Source organism: Lithobates pipiens, unplaced genomic scaffold, assembly GCF_037356315.1.
Source record: "Lithobates pipiens isolate NorthernLeopardFrog02 unplaced genomic scaffold, aLitPip1_a1.2 Scaffold_19, whole genome shotgun sequence".
NCBI classification, from domain to species: Eukaryota; Metazoa; Chordata; class Amphibia; order Anura; family Ranidae; genus Lithobates; species Lithobates pipiens.
The window spans coordinates 334,432,361-334,456,400 of NW_027507764.1; the positions used below are offsets into that span (position 1 = coordinate 334,432,361).

At 45.6% G+C, this 24,040-nt stretch overlaps 1 protein-coding gene across 1 annotated transcript in view; it reads right to left on the reverse strand.

The window, feature by feature from the left end:
* KDSR (3-ketodihydrosphingosine reductase) overlaps positions 1–22,620 on the reverse strand; it is a 71,200-nt gene extending 48,580 nt beyond the window's left edge. The window contains exons 1-4 of the mRNA XM_077492075.1: positions 22,580–22,620; positions 22,048–22,180; positions 16,793–16,882; positions 1,411–1,467 (exon numbers count right to left, since the gene is read on the reverse strand). Of these exons, the coding sequence (XP_077348201.1) occupies positions 1,411–1,467; positions 16,793–16,882; positions 22,048–22,155 (255 nt within the window). The 5' untranslated portion in view covers positions 22,156–22,180; positions 22,580–22,620. The remainder of the gene's footprint in view (positions 1–1,410; positions 1,468–16,792; positions 16,883–22,047; positions 22,181–22,579) is intronic.
* Between the last annotated feature and the right edge of the window lie 1,420 nt (positions 22,621–24,040).

Sequence of the window (24,040 nt, forward strand, 5' to 3'; positions counted from 1 at the left end):
CAATCCCCATGATGGTAACATTTCTGAGGATATTGCAACATGGCCAATGTCGGTGCTTGTGGGACAGCAGTATGAGAAGAAGAGAAGTTCACTTCTTATTTACTAGTTTTATCAAATTTTTATATAAATTTTAGATTTTTTCTTAGGTTTAAAAATATAAGTTCTCTTTTGTAAGTTCTAGCATATGTAATGCTTTGCCAGGCTTCCGGATGGAGTATGTGTTCAGCCACCCGAAACGCAGATCGAGGCGTGGTCCGCTGTTCGTACTATTTAGAGCAATGTGTCAGTGGGTCAACCGTGCCCCAGGAAGATGTCAGTTTGACAGAACGCACATCGGGAGGAATGGCGTGCTGACGTCATCGCGCCGAGTTCCCAAGAGGACGAGTGCTCGCTAGCCGGCCATGTCTTTTATCATTTATGCCATTTTGGATGCCTTCTGCGTAAATGCAATTTTTTATCTTATTAAACCTGTACATTGCGTATTACACTATGGCGAGTTCTCTTTTATTGGGCAATACTGCCTTGTCTATGGCAATCGGATAATGGAGTCACCCTATCCCCGATTGATGTTCTGTTTTACTGCATACCAAGAATCACTGTGTGTTGGCAATTCCCATCCCTTGGATAAAGGCCCTGGCCGGGTTGTAAGCCGCCAGCACAAATTAACTTGCTTCTGGTAAGCTTGCAATTCGTGTGGTGTTCGGGTGCTGTTTCAAGCTCATTGTATAACATATGCACATTCACCTGCGTTTGAAGGACTTTATATGCTCAATTCCACTGAAATCATAATTTGTTTTTGGTTTTTGGTTCACTTGCTGTTATTTTTGTGTATTTTAATATTAGTGCCACTTCATTTGTTTATTTAATGTTATAGTGCTTATCACACTTTTAAGCTGTTGCTTTTTTGCTTTAGACTTTACTTGTTTGATTCATTTAGCGCGGTAATCCCTTATTTTTTTAATTATCCGTAGTTGATTGTTTGCTTCAGTTGCACTACCGGGGACTGAAATGTTCCAGGAAAGTTATTTAGTGCTTTTCATGCTAAGCTAATTAAAAATGACAGTCATTTTTTTACGAGGGGGGGGGGGGTGATTTTTTCCAACTCGGTGATTCGGTTTTTGATATTTTTTTTTTGTTTTGTTTTTTATTATGATAAGTTGGTGCTATAGCTTTCACTTACAATTTAATTTTGCTTGGATGTGGAAGTTGCACTGAGTAAATGCAGCTGGATAAATATAAAAACGGTCTGGTCTTTTCAGGCTGCAAAGCAACAAGATGGGATTTTAAAGGGGGTAATTCTTTTCTATGCCCACTATTTTCTTTCCCCAATATTCTGAGTTGTGTCCTTTTTTCACAGTGCCAATAAAATACTCAGCAAGTTATTTCACAATCATTTACTCATAGTCTTACCTGTTTGTCATTTATAGCATACTTTTCAATTTCCTTTTTGGCTTGAAGCAGTTTGCTCTGCAACAAGAAAAACGGGACAATCAACATGTACAGAAAGACTCAGCCAGATATGGCTATATGTTCTGAAGCAGATGTTTATTTGACAGGCAAGAGGTCAGTACAGTTCAATAAGCTTATTTGTTAATACAGGTTGAAGTCCAGCAGCATGCATATGCATCAATTTTTCAAGTTACAGCTGACCTGTCTGGACTGCAGCATCGCTCCATAAATACACATGTACATTTCATTCATATTAGTAAAAAGGCAAGCAAGTAAAACCAATCCGTTTTCATTTTACATTTAGTATATCATGCATAAATGTATTGTTCCTTTAATAAGTCTGTTAACATTAGGATGGTTTACAGAGGGAAAAATAACTGACATGCTTTGGAGAGAGGAGGATACAGGTATTGTAATTAGAGGGAAACACACACACACTTAAATTGATAGTAAATGATCACCTTGTAAAAACACCCCAGTTTAAAATAGAAATGAAAGGCAAAACATTTTTGTTTAGATATATATTATAAACCCCCCCCCCCCCTTTTTTATAAGTGGTCACATTGCCTCTGTTCTCAGCTGCATAGGAGCTGGGGGAGGAGAAAAGGCAGCACACTGAGCTTCCCAGTGAATGGCTGTGCAGCAGAGGCTTGTCAGGACAAGTCAGATAATTGGAGGAGTACACCGAGTTCCCAGCATAGCTAGAGAACTGACCATAGAGTGGTCAATTTTTAATAGGAAAGCAGAGGGACTGGCAGGGACATCAAGGATTTCATACAAAGAACAGAATACTTTCTCATACAAGTTCGTATGTTATAGCAGGCACATATCAGGAATATGAAGTGCTGGGGTAACAAATGCTTTAAAGTAGGGTATACACTGAGCAACCCCCCCTCCCTCAAATATCAGATTACACTGATCAGTACTGCAGCCATTGGATGAAATCAGCTGGGCTAAGGACCAGCTTCTGTTGAATGAAAAAAGGGGGGGGGGGGGGGGAATAAAAAACACCCCACACACAAACTCATCCAATTACTGCTGAACCGGATGATTTTTCAGTGCGTGTACCCAACTTTAGATGTACAGTAATTTACTGCTATGTTGACTACATAATGGTGTATGTCGCAAGCCGCCTCTAAGCCCTTGTACACACGGTCAGAAATTCCAACAACCAAATCCGTCGGATTTTGTCCGAAAACGGTTGTATACACACCGTTGGACAAAGTTGTCGGAAAATCCGACGTGATGGCGTTATTTCGTTACGCCGGGACTATGTTCATGCTAGTAGCCAATAGCTTTGGTGTAGGAGTTTGATCTGAGCATGCGTGGCACTTTGTCCGATCGGAATTCTCTACACATGATCGGAGTATGTCCGATCGGAGCATTTTGTCAGAAAATATTTCCGGCAAGTCGGAAAAGTTGGTCCGACGGAAACAGTCCGATGCAGACCATACACAGTCAGAATATCCGACAAAACGCTCCGATCGGACACATTCCGACGGAATCTCCGATCGTGTGTACGAGGGCTTGGAGAGCAATGTACAGGTACGCGAATCTGCCTGTATGTGCCCTTCTGCCACAGTATATCTGCGTGAGGCGGTCGGGAAGCCCCCACAAGCCTCCCAGTTCAAATGCACTGATAAAAAAAAAAAAAAACCCCACGCAGCAAGAACACATCATGCAAGTGCACCCATGTTACGTTTTTCATGCGGTTTGAGTTACATGACCAAAATCCCAAATTTGTTGTGTGTTTTCAGTGCCATTATAGGCCCCTTCTCTCTTATCAGCATTCTTCCAATAACCCCCATTTTCAGACCCGCCAAAATTTTGGTGGATCTCCAACGGATGAAGGATCTCCCCACAAATCGCTATCGCTCAATTCTGCGAGTGATTCCAATTTATTATCGCTGTTTGCTAGCTGGTCTAAAATCATTTTTGATGTAAAGGGCCAGTTTTGGTTGCTATGGACAATCTCCAGTTTCCATGCAGAAAGAACAGTTTTTATAATATAAAACTGCATGCAGGACACTGGGCAGAACACAAGGGACAAAGGGGATGTGAAATAATTACATACAGCAATGTAATCTGTAAGATCTCCATCCCCGCGTGTCGCAATGCTCGCAGTGAACGGAGATCAGCTCAGTGATGAATCGAGCGGAGGACGAGCCACTCGTACAGCAGGGGGACATTGCTGGATCCAAGGGAGAAGGTAAGTAAACCTCCTTCTGCATTCAGCGATGCGGTCCCGAGTCTGGCTCGGGGTTACGGCTTTTGGTATAAAACTTACACCGCGAGCCAGACTCGGGAATACCGCCGGGGGGGGGGGTTTAATGACCATTCTGCTTCCCTTCTGCCGATAAGATCTGCTAGGGTGTTTTCTGTGCCTTTCAGATGGACTGCAGATATGAGGACAGATCGTCTTCCGCCAAGCTCAGGATTTGGCGAGATAGTTCCATCAGGGTCTTGCTCCTTGTGCCCCCTGCTTTGTTACGTATAATACCACAGTCATGTTGTCCAATAACAACTGGATGTGCGGTTTCCCTAGGTCCTGTTGGAAAAAAGGGAGGCTTAAATGGATAGCCTTTAATGCCCTCCAATTTGGGGTCCTTCTTGCCTCTGGCTTGGACCATACGCCCTGTGTTGTCTGTTCCTCAAGGAGAGTTCCCCACCCCCATAAGCTCACATCTGTCATTATTCTGAGTTACCGGAAAAGTCCAGGTGAGTCTTTGTTCCCATTTTGAACTTATTTTCCAGGAGGTTCCTGGTGGGTCCAAGTCGGGAGTATTTCTGACTGCAGATGTTGAGCATGTAGCCTTGCCCATTGCACCGCTGAGATTGCTGTCAACAGGCCTAGAACTGACATGGCTTCCCTCACTGAAAGCTCCAAGTTGGTTTGAAGAATTCTTGAAGTATCCAAGGAACCTTACCCGCTGAGATGGTACAAGGTTAGATTTTTGAAGGTTCAGAAGCAAACCTAAGCGGTTTAGAAGTCCCTGGGTTACTTGCAGGTTGACCGGTACCTGTTTTTTTGATTCTGCGAACAGTAGTAGATCATCCAGAGAAGGTACTATGAAGATCCCCCTCAGTCTTAGCGGCTCCAGAGCCTCTGCCATCACTTTCGTGAACACTCTGGGAGAGGAGGAAAGGCTGAAAGGCAGCACCCTGAATTGAAGGTGCCAAATCTCCCCCCCCCCCAAATTGACTGCTTGTTGCAGGAATTTCTGTGATGAAGCTACTATTGGTATGTAAAGATATGCATCCCTCAGGCCAATGGATGCTATGTAGCAGCTGGGGGTAAATTCTTAAGAGAAAATAGTGTCCATCCGGAACCTCTCGTACTTTATAGATCGGTTCAGAATCTGATGAAATTTCCCTGATGGCTTTTTGATCAAAAAATGTGAGTAAAAACCCCTCCCTTAATGATTCTTTGGGACTTGGGAAATAACACCCTGTTGCCTCAGTTCTTTCAAAAGAGAGGTCATAGCCATGGCTTTCTCGTGATCCCCCTGGAGATTCGCAAGGTAAAAACGATTTGGGGGCATCTGAAAATTCTAGTCAATAGCCTTCACTGATCAGATGTAGAACAAACTACCTCTTTGTTGCCTTCTCCCAATTTCAAAAAGAAAATTGACATATGAAAAAATGCAATATAAATCGTGGCACGTGTTCTGTGAGGAATTAATGTCCAAGGTGTAAACAAAAAAAAGGGGACACAGAAGTCCCAAATGTATTCCAAAAGGGTGAAGTTCAAAACATAAATGGGTAACAGTCACAGAAATTCAAAATGCGACAGCGTTAACATAAAAGATCTGCCATCAAAAGCACCAGTCGCTTACCAGAAAAGATAGACTCATACAGGTGTACACCTGATGGGTCAAACAGGCTTTACAGGATAACCAGGGAATTCAGGCTCACATAGATACGGTCTTCAGGCAAATGCTCCAAAATGATGGATAAAGCAGGTAAAACAAATGGGCAAATAAGCACAACCATAAAAGAGAAAAGAGGGGAAGAACAGGCACATAGCGAAATTCCATAAGGAATATTTATTGTTGTAAACATAAGAGTTGTACTCTGTCAAAATAGACAGTAACCAGGGGGGGGGGGGGGAATCAGTGTATCTACTGACACGTTTCGCCTAAATAGGCATTGGGATGATCTAGACAAAACGCGTTGGATTGTTACGCAGATCCCCTGGTTACTGTCTATTTTGAAATGCTTGTTTTTACTCTGGAAAATGTAAGTGCTGTTTTACCTGTTTTTTTTTGTTTACACCTTGGACATTATTTCCTCATGGAACAGGTCACTATTTATATTGCATTTTTTCATATGTCAATTTTATTTTTGATAGTGATCATTATTTGTTTATTTTACACTTTTGTGCTGGCTGCTATTGTGTAGACAGCGCGGTATATTTTGTTATTTGCGTCTCCTTCTCCCAACCTGCCTGAAAAGCTTGCAGCCTTTAGCCTACCGGAAGATTGCTTTTTGAGGTTTGCTCGGGCGGTCTAAAAAGCACCCCTCCTCTACCTCTCCCCCTCTGGGGGTTCCAGGGTCTTTTTTGGAGTCTGATCTTTTTCTTTATGGGCTTGCAGAAAAGAACAAAAATTCTTCCTTTGCTGCACCACTTTTTTTTTTTTGCGGAAATACTTTCTTCTTATCTGCCGTTCTATTGAGGACGGTCTCTAATTCTGGCCCAAACATCAGATCTCCTGCAAAAGGGAATTCCGCACAACTTCACTTTTGATGCTGAGTCCCCCAACCAGGTTTTAAGCCGAAGAACCCTCCTGGCTGAATTAATAAGGGCTGAAGATCTGGCTGACATTCTGCTGAGGAGTCTGCCATGTACTTGACCGCTCTTAAAGGGTAGGGAAGGACTCTAGCAAATCCTAGGAGGTGCCTGCTACCACATGGCCTTTAGGCCGTGTTTACACTGGTGCAACAAGCACTCCGACATTGGGAGCTCATGTAGCATGATGTGTGAAAAATCAAGGTTTCCCTATGGGAGCCATCTTAACTGGTCTGACACAAGTCGGTCCGACTTTGAAAATGCTCCCTGTATTACTTTGATCCTACTTCAGCCCATTCAATATCATTGAAGTCGGATCGCCGTCTTGCCTGATCCAACTTTGGCATGCAACTTGTGCTCTGATGATCTTGAGAGGGAACTCCACGCCAAATTTTAAATAAAAAAAACGTCATAGGTTCCCCCTCCAAGAGCATACCAGGCCCTTTGGTCTGATGTGGATTTTAAGGGGAATCCCCACACCGAAAAAACGGCATGGGGTCCCCCCAAAATCCATACCAGACCCTTATCCGAGCACACAGCTTGGCCGGTCAGGAAAGAGGGTGGGGACGAGCAAGCGCACCCCCAAACTGTACCAGCCGCATGCCCTCAACGGGGGAGGGGTGTGGGTGCTATGGGGCCCTGCAACCCCCACCCCAAAGCACCTTGTCCCCATGTTGATGAGGACAAGGGCCTCTTCCCAACAACCCTGGGCGTTGGTTGTTGGGGTCTGTGGGCGGGGGGGGGGGCTTATCAGAATCCCCCTTTAATAAGGTGGCTCCCAGATCCTGGCTCCCCACCCTATGTGAATGAGTATGGGGGGGGGGGGGAAACACACACACACACACACACACACACTAGACCGGTTTTTAGAGTAATTTATTAGGCAGCTCCGGGGGGTCTCTTCCGACTTCTCTGCTCTCTCCAGCCTCTTCTTCCAGTCTCCGGTGTCTTCTGCTGGGCTCGCTCCTCCGCTATCTTTGGCACTTTTGCCTGCTCTTTTGCTAGCTGTGGGTCTGTCTTCTCCATCGTCTTCTTCCAAAGTTGCCCTCTCCCGCTGTACTGCTGTGTGCACAACGATTTATAAAAGGCATGGGGCGAGGTCACCGGGTGATGTCATATGGTGACCCCCGCCCCTTATGACATCACCGCCTGGGGCATAATGGGGAGGTGATGTCATAAGGGTCGGGGGTTACATGATGACATCACCCGGTGACCACGCCCCATGCCTATTATACAAGTCATTGCGCAGGGAGAAGAACCGGAGACTGGTAGAAGAGGCCGGAGAGAGCGGAGAAGTCGGAAGAGACCCCCGGAGCTGCCCAATAGATTACTTTAAAAACCAGTCTAGTGTGTATTTTTTTATTGACATTTTTTCCCCCAGGTGAATGGGTAGGGGTACGGTGATCTGGGGGCCCCCTCATTGTCCCCACCCCCTATCCTGAGCGGCCTGCGTGCTCGGATAAGGGTCTGGTATGGATTTTGGGGGACCCCCCCACGCCGTTTTTTCGGCAAAGGGGGTTCCTCTTAAAATCCATATCAGACCGAAGAGCCTGGTACGCTCTTGGAGGGGGAACCAATGCCATTTTCTTTTTTTTTTTTTTTTTTTTATTTGGCGTGGAGTTCCCCCTCAAGATTCATGCCAAACACAGTACCTGGTTATGGCGGGATCCAAGTCAGATCCCTGTTCACTGAAGTCAGATGTGTCTCTGACTTAAAGTTGCAGGGCAAAGTCAGATCCAAAGTAGGACAAGGGTAGTGTCGCACCAGAGTAAACCCAGCCTCAAGTTGTTCCAGCCAGCATTCCATGTTTCTGGCTACTACAATAGAGGCCATTGGCAGCTTTAGGTTGGACAAGGACGAATCCCAAGCTTTCCTCAAAAGAGAGTCTGCCCTTTTGTCCATGGCATCTTTAACCACCTCACCCCCGGAAGAATTTACCCCCTTCCTGACCAGAGCACTTTTTGTGATTCGGCACTGCGTCGCTTTAACTGTCAATTGCGTGGTCGTGCTCCCAAACCAAATTGATGTCCTTTTATTTCCCACAAATAGAGCTTTCTTTTGGTGCTATTTGATCACCTCTGTGGTTTTTATTTTTTGCGCTATAAACAAAAAAAAAGTGTAAAAAAAAAAAAAAAAAAACAGCATTATCTTTTGCTATAATAAATATGCCCAAAAACATATTTTAAAAAAAATATATATTTTTTTTCCCCTCAGTTTAGGCCGATGTATATTCTAAAAATTTTTGGTAAAAAAAAACAAAAAAAAACAAACACACACGGAAAGACTGTATGGCCTCTAGCCCCTGGTACATTTTGTCATGCAATGATAGTTGGGTTTTTTCCAGGGTGGTATAGACTGCTTTCAGAAAGTCGTCCACCTCTGCTAGCGTCAGTTTATATCGCTCGTTTCCTCCTCCCCCTCATCCTCCTCTGAGGGAAATTTTTGAGGGGGAGGGGGAACACTCTCTCTTCATTCGACTCACTTTCAATTGATCTAGCAGTGATAGGAAGAATATTGGGGAGCTCGGTTCTTGGATGAACTCTGGGCATGCTTTTATGAGGGAACGTACTGTCCCTAGAGTCTCTGCCAATTCTTTTCTCACTGAGGAAAAGAGCTCCTTACATTTCTGTGTGGCCTCCTCCCTTATTAGTCCCACAAGACCTGCAAAGCAGTTTGGGCCACGAGTCTCTTAGTGGGTTCTTGCATGATGAGCATTTTCTTCCCGTGGTTCTGTTTTGATAGTGGCTTTTTATAAGACAGAAAAACCCACAGACCCCCCCCCCCCCATTAGGGCAAGATCTATACCAAAAAACAAGGGGAAAAAAGGGGGGGGGGGTGCCCAAAGCAACCACCACCTAAAGTGCCCCTGACTCTCCCATCCATGCTGTGCTGCTAGTAGGATATGCCCAATTAACAGAGAGCTGCAAGTTTAAGTCGCACATCAAATAGGGATGCACCGAAATTTCGTCCGCCGAAACATATCTTGGCCGAAAATGACCAGTTACACTTACCGGTAACGTCTTTTCTAGGAAATCTTCCAGGACGGCACACCTGAGAGATGACTGGTCCACCTGACAGGAAACACAATCAACAACAAGTTTAAAAGTCCCCACCCCTCCCTCAGACCCTCAGTTATGGTAAAGAAAATCCCCCACCAGTGTCAGAGGGAACATTCTGTGAGGAATCAATATACCACACCAATAAAACAAGGGTAGGGAAGTAGGCCTGCCGTCCTGGAAGATTTCCTAGAAAAGACGTTACCGGTAAGTGTAACTGGTCATTTTCTCCACTCATCTTCCAGGACGGCACACCTGAGACGATAAGCAAGAAGTTCAGGCCTACCTTTAGGGCGGGACAACCGCTTGTAGGACCTTCCTGCCAAATGCCAAATCCTGAGGGGACAACAGTTCCACTCTGTAGTGCCTCAGAAAAGTTCTATGGCTCGTCCATGTTGCTGCTCTGCAGATCTGGCCGATTGAGGCGCCTGCCCTTTCTGCTCAGGAGGTCGCTAGGGATCTGGCTGAATGCGCCTTAAGGCGGGTTGGTACTGGTTTACCCGCCTGTCTATAAGCGATGGATATGGTTTGTCTAACCCATCTAGCTATCGTTGTTTTGGATGCTTGTAGACCCTTTCTCTTCCCTGAAAAGGTGATCAATAAATGACTGGATCTCCTAAAGTCTCTCACCCTTTCTAAATAGACTAGGAGACAACGCCTGACATCTAAGAAATTGAATCTTTCCTCTTCCTTATTCTTGGGATTCTGGCAAAAGGACGGGAGAATAATCTCCTGTGTTCTATGAAATAATGAAGCCACCTTTGGCAAATAAAGAGGATCCTGAGTGAGGATTACCCTATCCTCTAGGATGCACAAAAACGGCTCTTTAATCGAAAGAGCCTGTATATCACCCACCCTTCTGGCCGTAGTGATAGCCAGAAGGAAGGCCAACTTAAATGATAAAAGTTTAACAGAAATTTGAGCCACTGGCTCAAAAGGCCCCCTTGTTAGGGCATCTAATACCAGGGACAGGTCCCATGGAGGGCAACTGACCGACCTGACTGGAACTACCCTTTCCCTGGCCAACAAAAATCTTTTTATCAGCGGCTCCTGTCCTAGCTTCCTATCAAAAAACACGGACAGGGCTGCCACCTGGACTTTGAGGGTGCTGACTGCCAAACCCTGGTCCACCCCCTCTTGAAGAAAGTCTAGGATGGTAGGTATCATCTGGAGAACCCCCTCCTTAGACTGCAGCCAATGGGAGAAAACTTTCCAGACTTTTGCATAAATTTTTCTGGTGACGCCTTTCCTACTGAGGAGAAGAGTGTCTATCACTCTCTCCGAACAGCCCCTGTCACGGAGTATTTCCCTCTCAATAGCCATGCTGCCAGAGAGAGACGTCCCGGGTCGGGGGTGAAAGACTGGACATTGACAGAGCAGGTCTCGTTGCACCGGCAGATGCAGCGGGGGAGCTACCGAGAGACTCTGAATGGTGGGAAACCAAACCCTCTTGGGCCACCAGGGTGCTATTAGCACCAGGTCTGTCCTTGAGTAGGTTAACTTCTGTAGGACTCTGGGAAGGAGTACCAGTGGGGGAAAGGCATAAGCCAGCCTGAAATTCCACACCTGTACAAGAGCGTCTATCCCTTCTGCTTCTTGATCCTTGTAAAGGGAGAAAAATCTGCTGACCTTCGCATTCCTCCGGGAAGCGAATAAATCTATTTCTGGCTTGCCGAAATGTCTGCAAACCAGGAAGAAGATTTCTTTGCTCAATCCCCATTCCCCCTGAAGGATGGGCTGTCTGCTTAAGAAATCTGCCTGTAGATTGAGTGAGCCTTTTATATGAACCGCTGACAGTGAAAGGACCTTCCTTTCTGCTTCCCCAAGGATTTGCTGCGCTAACTCCCTCAGTTTGCCAGACCTTGTCCCTCCTTGGTGATTTAAGTATGCCACCGTGACCTGGTTGTCTGAGAGGACCTGAACCTCTCTGTCCTGCAGCTGCTGTTGGAAATAGTCTAGGGCCTTGCCTACTGCCAGGAGCTCCCTGAAATTGGAGGATTCCCTGGCTTGGCTGTGGTTCCAAGACCCTTGGGCATACTGGTCTACCAGATGAGCCCCCCAGCCCCAAGCGCTGGCGTCCGTGGTCAAGACTAATGGGTTTACCTGGGCCCAGGGGCGACCTTTCACCAAATTGTGTGGGTCGAGCCACCACTGCAGAGAGAGAGAGACTTCCTCTGTGACGGACACTATCCTCTCTAATGTTTCCTTTTTCCCTCCCCATGAGGCAAGAAGGAAAGACTGAAGTCGTCGAGAATGAAGTTGTGCCCAGGTTACTGCCGGTATGCAGGCCGTCATGAGGCCCAGTAGTCTCATTATATATCTCAGAGAGGCTTCTCTTCTTTCGAGAAGGGTGACAACCGCATTCTGGACCTTCACTACCTTTTCCGCTGGTAAGAACACCTTCTGTGCCTGTGAATCTAACAGGTAGCCTAGGTATAGTTTGGACTGAGAAGGTGTCAGTGAGGACTTCTCCCGGCTGACCAACCAGCCCAAGGTTTCCAGAACATCAAACACGATGTCTCTGTCTATCACTGCTTGCTTCTGATCCACACTGTAGATCAGCAAGTCGTCTAGGTAGGGTATTAACCTTATGCCCTGTAGGTGTAGATATGCTACGACCTCGGCCATCACTTTTGTGAATACCCTGGGCTTGCCAGTGTTCTACTCTCTGCTGTATGTAGACTGCGAAACGCAGAGATCTCTGATGCTCGGGAGCAATGGGTACATGTAAATACGCGTCCTTCAGGTCCAGAGTGACCATAAAAACTCCTGCCTGAAGATGTTTTCTTACTGAGTAAATACTTTCCATCCTGAACCTCTTCTGAAGTAAGTAACGGTTTAGTGCTCTCAGATTTATTATTAAACTAAATCTGCCTGAGGGTTTTGGAACCACAAATACGTGTGAGTAAAAACCCTGGGCTAATTGACTGGCTGGTACTGGAGCAATGACTCCTTGCTCTGCCAGCTCCTTTAAATTTTCCAGTAAACCCGCTGCCCTGGCTGGGTCCCTGGGAGGAAAGGTAATTAGAAATTTCTGTGGGGGAAGACTTTGGAATTCCAGTCTGTACCCCACTTCTAAGAGATTTAAAATATATGGACTCTGCGTAATCCTTTTCCAATGGGGAAGGAAGTTGCTGAGTCTTGCACCCACTCTTATGGTGGTGTCATTAACCCTCTTTCTGAGAGGCTCCGGAACTGGAAAAAAGAATTGTACTCTTATCCTTTTCCAAGATTCCACCTCTTCCTTTGTTCAACTTTCCCTTTATGAGGAGTCCTTGAGTGGGGGCCTCGAAAAAATTTCTTACCCCTTTCCCTCTTGGGTTTTACTGGGAACTTTTCCCTTTTCAGTAGATCGGGACAAAACCTGATCCAAGCCTGACCCAAACAACAGGGAACCCTCAAAGGGAATGCCACACAAGCGGGATTTGGAAGTGAAATCTCCATCCCAGGTCTTTACCCATAGGGGCCCTCCTGGCGGAGTTTAAGAGTGCTGCTGTCTTAGCTGTGGTCCTAACAGTCTCCACCGCTGCATCTGCCACATACGCTACTGCTCGACTGATTACCTCCAGTGAGTCTAAAATATCTTTAGTCTCCTCACCCCGGGAGACGTGATCTATTAATTTGCCAAGCCAGGTGTCTGTATTTCTGGCTACACAGGCGGAAGCTAGGGCCTGTGCCATTGCTGCCGCATTCGCCTCCCAGGCCCTTTTTAGTAAAGTCTCAGATTTTCTATCCATCTGATCTTGGATATTTCCAGAATCTTCAAAGGATAAATCCGACCTCTTGGACACCTGTGCCAGGGCTGCATCCAAACGAGGGGTTTTAAAAAATCTTTCCTCCTCCTCACACTTAAAAGGGACACCTTCTTTTCCAAGCTTTCAATTTGAGAAGCTTACGTTCAGGTTCCTTCCACTCTCTGAGGACTATCTCCTTCAGAGACCGGTGGATGGGAAAGGTTCTGGCCTGCAACCTTCCTAGGCCCCTATACACCCTGTCCTGTGCTGAAACTTGGGCAGAGGGGACCTGGATATCCTCCAAGGTGTAAATGGCCTTTAAAAGACCCTCCATGTCCTCACTTGAGAACAAAAAACCCCCAGGTTTTGCCTCCCCCTGGCTATCCTGGTCCGAATCCTCCCCAGAAGTAACTTCTGGGACCTGACCTTCCTCCACCTCAGACAATAGGGAGGCCTGGCCCTGGGACTCCGTATAGGATGTGGAAAAAATTTCTTGTGAGTGAGGAATCTCTCTCTCTCAGAGGGACTCTCATCCTGGCTCTTCACTAGAGTAGTTTGAAAAGATTGAAGGGTGGCTAACATTTCAGACTGTAAAGCCCTACATTCCTTCACGACCTGAGCGGTCTCCCTGCCTGCGAGTTTAAAGATACATCTATCGCAGAAAGGTTTGCTGTGGTCCTGTGCTAATTTAGCATTACAATAACCACAGCGTTTGGACTTTGAAGTAGCCTTTCCTTTAGACCTACAGGCTGACCCCTGGGCAGAGCCTTCAGTCCCTGGAAAATAGGAAATTTAACAATTAGCTACTCAAGTCTAAAAGGGCCAAGGGGAGTCTACCTCAGAGTACCCCGCCCCTCAAAACACAGCTGGATCACTCACCCCGTGGCGACCTCAATGACTGTCTGCTCAGACGGACCTTCCAGTTCCATGGCGATTTTAGCTGCCCTGCAGAATCGCTGGGTTAAGGCACAGTCCTGAGCGTTCCCCTGTTTGCCTTTGAAAGTGCTGCAAGGTAAACAGCGTTTTCACAAACAGTAGCCGGGGTGCTTCACTGCAGCCTCTGCCGTTTGAATATTCCCGCCGGTCGGCGCCATCTTTAGGAGGTCCGTCGGCCGGAAGTGACGTACGGCCTCTTCCGGACCTGCGCCGTGTAGTTGGAACGCACGCCAATGCGTCCAGACCTCCCAGCCTCCATCCGGAAATCCGATGGCCGGAAGTGATGCATCCGGACTTCCGGACCTGCGCCGTAGAGCTGGAACGCACGCCACCGCGTTCAGCACTGGAGGAATGCAGCTTACCACCAACGAACAGTCGCTCAAGGTAGGAAAGCACAAATGGGGAGCAGCACGTTTAGGACAACTCCCCTGTCCCACGTAGCTGCAAACAGGGCTCCTAAAGGAGACTTTAAGCGAGGACTATCTCCCCCAGGTGTCTCTGGGGGTTGCAAGGGAGAAAGGCAGACCCTGTCCGCTGAGCCCCACAAACAAGGATAATCCTCTCTAGGAAAAAGCGAGGTCCCAGACCTCTCCATAAAAAAATAAAAGGAGAAACTTGGTTTCGCTGTCATCTGTGGGAAACACAATCAAGAACTGAGGGTCTGAGGGAGGGGTGGGGACTTTTAAACTTGTTGTTGATTGTGTTTCCTGTCAGGTGGACCAGTCATCTCTCAGGTGTGCCGTCCTGGAAGATGACTGGAGAAAATGCCCTTTTCGGCAGTTTGGCGAAAGAGAAAAACGGCCGATAATGGAGCCGAAAATGGGGCGTGGCATGGTGCCCCCACCCCTGGTGCCGCCCATCATAGGGGTGTCCTACAGTGCAGGAGAGCCACCTCCGCCGCCTGTTTGATCACAGCGCCGGGAACATCACAGCTTTCATTTCAATAGCTGTTTGTTCCCGGCTGCGCGCCGTCACACACAGCCCACCCCCCTTAACCGTGCACTTTGATAGACAGATCACCTGCAGGATTGGACAGAAGATCTGTCTATCAAAGTGCCCGGACAAGGGGGAGGGGCTGTGTGTGACAGCGCGCTGCCGGGAACACTCAGCTATTGAAATGAAGCTGTGATGTTCCCGGCGCTGTGATCAAACAGGCGGCGGAGGCGGCTCTCCTCTCTTCCCTTCACAGGCTGGCTGCAATGGGGCACTCTGGCTGCATTGATCTGTTGTACCACGTCCCCAGTCTCTGACCATCTCCTGTACCACGTCCCCAGTCTCTGACCAGCTCCTATATAAAAATATATATATTTTTTTAAATACGTTTCGGTTTTCGGCCTAGTGCATTTTTCATTTTCGGTATCGGTATCGGCACCAAAAAACCCATTCTGTGCACCCCTAACATCAACAACAAATAATCCTCAGTGAAGAAAAGATGCACCTCTTCTACCTGGACCGGGCTGGGATTCTGCCTGCATCCGCCATCGCTGCTGGCAACTCTACCCCCTCCATCACGAGCACTACAGCATCCGACTTGTGTCCTTTTTAAATGAAAGCTTCTTCCGACGTCCCCGCCCTTGAGGGGCAGTAGGAAGTCCCAGCCAGATGACCCACCCCTTCCCCCTGCGTTCCAGCAGCCATAACCACTCGCTGCTATGCCCCACCAGAAGTTCCCGCCCCCCGGAACTGATGTCACACACCATATGGGACTCAGAGCCGACATGCCGAGACATGGCATGTACGCCTAATCTGAGCCCATTCCCGACCCCTGAGCGCAAGGAGCTGGTCTGATAATCCAAAACTGAAAAGGTACTGCCAAAACCCCCTCCTTGGAGAGAGCGCAGCCCCTCTGGTTCCCCAGCAGTGATTCCACCATGGAGGAAAACCGACGGCAGGGTGGAAGAAGCTGAATTTAAAGGGGCGTTGTCGCGCAGTGTTTCCTGTGAAGAGGTGGAGCTACGCTCTCTCTAAGGTGCTGTCCTGAAAGGCGAAGGGAGAAAAATGGTATTTATATTATATTAAAAATTGGCATCTATAAAATGCAGATTTTTTAAATGTATATGAGCAGCGTCACAATTGGCTTGGGCAGCAAGTGGTTCAGAAAGAGCAGAGAACAGAATTGAAGGCTTCAATATCTGGAACCAAGAAGAATGTGGGACAGGGTGTTTCCTTAGAGATATGCATAAATACCCCTTACATCCTATTAGATTTTCTGCAGATATTTTTCTTCAGATTTACCAAAACCGTATAATATGGAAGTCAAACCTTAAGAGTTTAAATTTGTATGCAATCAGACAGGCCCTTTGACTACATGGTTTTGGTACATTTGAAGACAAAAATCTGCAGAAAATCTAATAGGGTGTATGGGGTATTATGCATATTGCTATGGAAACACACTGTCCAACATTTTTTTTGCCTTGATATGGTCTCCTGCCTGCCTTTTAAGGCCCTTTCACATGGGGCGGACTGCAGCTGTTATCCTCTTGCTCAGCCGGGGATCTGTCCACTGATCCCTACAGAGCAGGCTGATGACAGGTTCACATACAGAACACTCTCCGCTATGAGCAGCCAAATGTAAACAGACCGCCTATCCGTTTACACCCAACTGCCATCCAATGTTTGGATCCTCCACAATCGCTCCTGGCTCCTCCCCACCCCTGCCAAGTGCCCCTATAGATACATCCCAATGTATATATTTGGATAGATTATTATTTTGTTATCATGGATTCTCAGCTCAGTTGTGATTTTAACATTATGCATTAGGAATAAAATACATAATTCATGCAGAAACCGGACCAATAGAAAAAATTTAAATAAATGTAATTTCATACCTCATCACGTGCTACCAAAGTAATAAAAGCGCCCTGCTTAAAGCATTCAATGGCAATACATTTTCCAATACCACTGGAACCACCAGTCACCTATTAGGAAAAAAAAAAAAATTACAATTGTTAAGCATGTTATAGTAAGACTTTACTATTTGCTCTTGTGTGAGTGTTGCATAAATAATCCAACGAATTTTAAATTTTTACCCTTCATATCTAGCTTTGTTTCGGAAGGAAAAAAAGAAAAAAAAAAAAAAAAAAAAAAAAGGTCCTGAGGAATCATTTAAGCTTTCTGGGCAAAAAAAAATAAAAATAAAATAAAAAACTGTTGGGAGTAGCGTGCTCCACAGTAACTAAACCATTACAGCTTGTACGCACAATGAGATTATTGGATGAATGGGAATCAGTTTGTTTTTTTTTGCATGCTAGTCTCATAGACGGAAGGTTACTAAACTTCCAAAAACTCTTGTACAAAAGAATACAACTTCAGAAGTGATGTAATGTATTCTGTCATTTGAGCATGTGCAGTCCTGGTCTTCCATTTCCCCCACCCCGAATACTGTACAGATTAAAATGAAAAATAGTTTGTCCTGTAATCGTAAGAGAACTTTTTTTTGTATTTATCCCTTTGGAGAATTTCAGAAGAACTATCGTGATCGGCTCTCAAAAACTGTGTACCAACGATCAGACGATCCTACAATTGCGTCAAAAGCAGTATTTCTCTTACAATTTTCTGATTGTGTGTACCAAGCATTAGACCCATTTTAGGTTGCTCTGCACCACCCACACCAGTTTCTATTTCACTAAACTGCACCTAATTAACAGAAAGGAATGCAGGCAATTTGCCATATAGAAAACTTCTGCAGATCCCTGCCAAGTCTGGCCTGGTGTACAGGACATGAACTGTTAAGGGTCGTACACACAATGAGAATATCGGACAAATACGTGAATTTTTTGTTTTTGCATTACTCAATAAAACTTCTGAAGTGATGTAATGTATTAGATTTCTATTGTAGTTTGATGAAAACTGTGCTGAATAAACGAAAATCGTACAAGAAAAATATTTGGGCTTGTCCCTTCGGATAATGTCAGATGAATTGTCGCGATCGGCTCTCAAAAGCTGTGTACTAGCGATTAAATTATCATACGTTCAGTTTGAAAGCGGTGGGTATTTTTGGTATGATTTTCTGATAGTGTGTACTAGGCATTAGACAGTTCACATCCCTCTATCTGGCTGTGCAGGGATTGCACTACACAAGCAGAGCCTGCAGGGTTAGTAACTCTTCTTCTTCCGACACTGAGCTCACGCTCTCCTGTTCTCTGTGCTGGGTGTCACAGCCACGACAGAACCGAGAACTGACCTTATCCACTCCCCTTCTATTAATTATAAACAATATCTGCTCCATTCTGTAAGTTTAGAAGAGTGGTGCAAACATTATGCTGGTACCTCTTGTTAAAATTTCCCTCATGTTTAAAGCCTTTTTTTTTTAAGAAAACAAGAAAGCCTGTATTCTCCTAGCATGCTGCGGAGTGGGACCCTTGCTCTCTGTGGGGGAGGCAGTGAGCTCTCTGGAAAGGCCTGAAATGCCCTGTTGCTATAATCCTTCAATCAGCAGAGAAGCTGTGCCGATTTCAGAGCGATCTGCTCCACTTTCCCAGGCAGCCTGCATACTTGCTCATTTCCTGACAGCCATTGCTGTCTGCTTCTGGCTTAGTGGTGGCTCATGGCACATGTCATGCCACTGTGCATGCGTATACCAAAGACATTTTCTGTAGCAGGGGTGCATGCAATTCACATACTGCAAGAGATTTCATGGTATGATTCTCATTTGCACTTCTTCAAAATTCCCGCGATATGTAGCCATTTTAATGCATGAACTGCACAATACAAAAAAAAAAAAAAAAAAAAAAAAAAAAAAAGCACCTTTGGAAAATTATGAAGGTGCAAATGCAAGCATTTTTTTCAGAAAAACGTGTAAAAAGCCTGCCTTGCAAAACCTGCAAAAGAGTAAAAGCAGTGTGGGTTATGCCACCAGACATACATAGAAGCATACTCTATGGTGGTCATCATGCTACATCAGACTAAAATAAAAATACTGAGCAAGTTCAGCTTTGCATCACTGTATGGTAAACACTTGAAGACAGACAGCACTACGCATAATGCTACCATGTATGGCATGGAGAAATATAAGACATAAAAGACCGTAAGCATTTCTAATCAGTAAATGCAATTTACATTACATGAAAGAACAGTGTCCATTATATTGTGATGTATTCAAGTAAATCAGAACGTATCCTATAGTAGTCTGGCTCCAGTACACTTCTTTGGCTGCTAGGGATTGGAACAAATTGAACACTATCATTGCACCACCTTACTATTAGGAAATCTGTGCTGATCGAAACAAGGAGGCCACCATTCCTGAGCTCTTTCCGAAAATGTCAGCTTCCTGGCTGTTTGATTTTTACTTTCTAAATAACAGATCCAGAATATGCATACTTCAAGTGAACTTTTGATTTTGCATACTTGGGTCCAGGCTTGTGACTCAGAAAGGACTGAAGCCGCTGGACTCACATGTGACAGAAATTACTTGAACCACTAGGTCACCATGGCAGCCAGCTACCTAGTTTATGTAGAAGCCAGGGACAATGGTAGCCCACATACTCCTCAGTACATAATCCTATTTGAAGCAATGTACAGTGTAACTCCAGGCAACACTTTTACTATTGGATACACTGGGGAAGGATAAAATCTTGGTCAGGGTATTTACAGATCTAGCCCAGTTTAGGAAACTCTGAATTTCTGCTCCAGCGACATTCAAGCAAGTTACACAATTCACCTGCAAAGCACAAAGAGAAACAAATTCCAACCCTTCCCCATGTTTTTCAAAACAAAAGAAGCTGCTGTAGCTGAAATTTCATTATAAAAGTGACTCAGTCCTGGATAATTGCTTGCTGGAGAACCTGTTGGGATAGAAATACACAAGTTGGTATCGCCAACCTGTTTTTTAAAGGGTCTCTAAGAGTGCAATCCATATGTGTCCCACTACCAAACCAGCCATTGGCCTCAGTAGTAGTAGTAGTAGCAACAAGGCTAAAGAGAAATTTCACTCAACAAATTAAACTTGGCACCAGTCTAACCTCATTTCCCACAAAAGCCAAGCTTCAAAGTTTTTTTTTTTTCTCTTTCCTTGTCATTTTTGCTACTTGCTCAGCCCCCTACCACCATTCTAGCCTAGGCAAGAAGCTCTGGCGCCATGTCAGTTTACATACTGTTCTATGAATGGAGAAAAAGTAATGCAATCTGGGATATGTGATGTTAGTATCCGAGGAGGCATTACCATTCTCCATTCATAGAATAATTAGTAAGCCATCACAGATCCCTGTCTGCACCTTCATTCATGACCTGGCAGCCCATCAATTGGGAGCCAGCTGCAGGAAGCAAAAAGAGGCAGCTGGCTCTGCGGGATGTAAACAACGAAGATGATGGCACAAAATATGAGCTGTAGCAGGACGAGAAAAGAATGCTGGCTCTGCCATTATTGCAGCAGGAAGAAGAAAAAAAAAAAAAAAAAAGAAGAAGAAGTGGGAAGCAGTAGGAGATGTATTAGGAGGGTGAGGTTTCGCTTTAAAATTATAGTAAAGTCATGCTATCTAAAATCTGCTGACAGGTAGGGATTTTTTTCTATTAACAGAAGAGACTTGGGTGGTCTCAGTCATAAATGTCCCCCTGCCTGTCAGCAGGTAATGTAATCTGCACCGCACATGTGCAGCTCAAATCATGTTTATGGCCCGCTCTGTGTCACATGATGCGACCCCCGTGCGCATGTGCGAGAGGGACATTGCGGCAGCCTGGCCATTCAAGCGGCCAAAGATACCAACCTGGAAAGGACAGGAAAAAGATGAAAGAGTCAGAAGACCCATAACAGCCCTGTGATGGAGGGCTCTGTTTGCAGAGAAGTCTCATAATTTACTGTACTAGCATGCAACCTGCAAGGGGACCAGTTTTTTTTTTTTTAGCTATGACTTTACTACCGCTATAAAAATGACAAACGCAAACACGTTCAGAAATAAATCAGCAAAGTAGAAGCTATAGTCTACACTAGGGGTCTCCAAACGTTCGAAAACAATGGGCCAGTTTACTGCCCTTAAAGTTTTGGGGGGCCAGACTGTGGCAAGTGGGAGTAGAAAATGCCATGACATCACTGGATGTAAACAATGCCATAGGCTTAGTGGTCAGTGGGAGTTGGAAATGCCCTGGCATCACCAGTTGTAAACAGTGCCATAGGCTTGGTGGTCAGTGGGAGTTGGAAATGCCCTGGCATCACCAGTTGTAAACAGTGCCATAGGCTTGGTGGTCAGTTGAAAATGCCCTGGCATCAGTGGATATAAACAATGACATAGGCTTAGTGGTCAGTGGATGTAAACAGTGCCATAGGCTTGGTGGTCAGTGGGAGTTGGAAATGCCCTGGCATCAGCGGATGTAAATAGTGCCATAGGCTTGGTGGTCAGTTGAAAATGCCCTGGCATCAATGGATGTGAACAATGCCATAGGCTTAGTGGTCAGTGGGACTTGAAAATGCCCTGGCATCAGTGGTTGTAGAAAGGTGCCATAAGCTTGGTGGTGAGTGAGAGTTAAAAATGCCCTGGTATCAATGGATGTAAACAGTGCCATAGGCTTGGTGGTCAGTGGGAGTAGAAAAAGCACTGGCATCTGTGAATGTAAACAATGCCATAGGCTTAGTGGTCAGTGGGACTTGAAAATGCCCTGGCATCAGTGGATGTAGGCAGCGCCATAGGCTTGGTGGTCAGTGGGAGTTGGAAATGCCCTGGCATCAGTGGATGTAGACAGTGCCCTAGGCTTGGTGGTCAGTGAGAGTTGGAAATGCCCTGACATCAGTGGATGTAGACAGTGCCCTAGGCTTGGTGGTCAGTGGCAGTTGGAAATGCCCTGGCATTAGTGAATGTAAACAATCAGTGGGAGTAAAACATGATATCACTGGTGTCAGGGGGAGGAGCCGCGCTCCATTATGGTTGTCATTGGGAGACTTAGTTACTCATCTCTGGCGTCCTTTTCTGAGGTATTGTACCCCATCTTCGGCTTCAGTGGATGGAATAGGGCCAGACAAAGTCAGGTAAAGGGCCACATCTAGCCCACCGGCCGAACTTTGGAGACCCCTGGTTCCCTTTACTGTCCTATATGTACAATAAAGCACAACCTGCAAACACAAAAAAGTGACAGTTAAAGGTCAGACCAGACTCACCACTATATGTGCACCTGCCAGCTTTAGGGGTTTGGGACTGATGAGCGGAGACACCATATACAGCAGCAGCACAAACGCCACTAGGAAGGCAGCGGCCAGCAGCAGCATGACGGATTGCGTGAGGATGTCCAGCCTGAAGAAAGGGATGGCACACAGGGGGAAATAGGGGGCTCAGTGAGAGTAGATGAGGGCAATACCCAAGGAAGGCTGACAGATGCCCCAGGAAGGAGGAGATCACTGGATGAGTGAAGAAGACAGAGAGTGACAGAGGCAAGGGAAAAGAGCAGCAGGACTCAGCCAGCCACAACACATGGATATAATACAGAACGAATAGAAATAAGGGGGGAGGAGGACAGGTTACAGAGTTAGCACATGCTAGAAGAAGAGGAAGGGACAAGTGTGCACAGCACTCAGAGGACAGCAGTGTACTAGCAGGGTGACATCAAAGCAACAGCTCCGGGATCAGAGGAGACCGAGAGAACAGATCGTAGTTCGCTGACAGAGCCTGTCTAGTTCAAGTGACAGCATGCACCTCTGCCAAGCTGGGTCCCTCTGCACGCTCCTCCCCCCTCGGCTGCTCTTCCTGTTTATATTTCACTTTCTCTACAGTCAAGAGGGCTCTCTGAGGATTCTGGCTTGCGGGAGATATTATGCTGCCATCTAGTGTCAGTATTCAAGAATGCCGTTATCAATTCTTCAGGCGTTTCACAGGATGTATCTGCTAGTATGGAAATCTTTTCAAGAACAAACCTCTGCTAGAGTTGACAACTGATGTTGAGAATAAATAATGCTCCTGTACTAAACTGTCTGTTGAAAAAAAGAATTTGGTAAAAACATACATGCATAGCTCCCAACTGCCTCTGATTTTGAGGGACTGTTCCTGATTTGGAGCCTTCTGTCCCTCGTTCCTCATTTGTCCCTCATTTTGGTCTGATCTATATAAAATGCACTTTTTATCTATCAAAAAGTGTTTTCCAGCGCTAAACCTTTCATGTGATTTCTAAATTGCTGCATTTGTAAATTCCAAAAGCCAAAATAAATGAAAAGTAGTGTTAAAAACAGCACTTGTGGGTTTAACCAATCTTTTTTTTATTTTTTGTACAATTCTCCTTTAAGGGGGTATGCCTGCATACTTTTGCTGATAGGTGTCCCTCATTCCCATCTCAAACAGTTGGGAGGTATTCATATACGCATAGCAGTTACAATAATTATCATAAAGCAGATCTAAACCCTCCTATAGTTTTCAGGGTTGGAAGCTGCCATCTTAGCCTCTGTTTGCCATTGTGATGCACATGTGGTCAGCTATGATCCCAGCCATTTGATGGCTTGATATAGTTTGGTTGAGAGCACAACCAATGTGACAGTTACACACCCAACACCTGCCAGGAATGTGACTGTTTTTTTTACACTGTTAATGCGGGGCTCCAGTCGTTTTTGTGTTTATTAAAATTCAGCAGCTACAAAAAGTGTAGCTGCTGACTTTTAGGCCCCTTACACATGTCGTTTCTCAGGCGGACCTCATCAAACACTCCATTCACTCCGATCCAGTCTGCCAAATCCAGATGGATGGAGATCCTATTTTCCCATCTGTCTGGCAGATTGGATGGGTATGAATGAAAACAGACAGGTGGTCCATTTTCACCTGATCTCCATGTATCGCCGGCTCCTGAAGAGCATGCGCTATGTGTTTTTTTCAAATTCGGTAATTCTCTGGATTTCTATAGTGAGAGACTTCCTATCTTTTGCAGTTCCAAAAGTACCTGAACTTCCTACCTAACCCTCTACCCTTCATTGAGAGACTGTTTGTCTACTTTTTTCAAATAAATATCCTAAAAAGTGGATCCAGTGTCAGTTTCTACCATTCTTTGGGCTATATACCATGGGAAACCCCTAGACGCACAAGAGGTCAAGAAGGTAATGGTAAGCCCAATAAAACCAGCAGCTCCTTTGGGGGTCAGTGCTACATCCCCATAGAGGAGAGCGGGACTCTGAC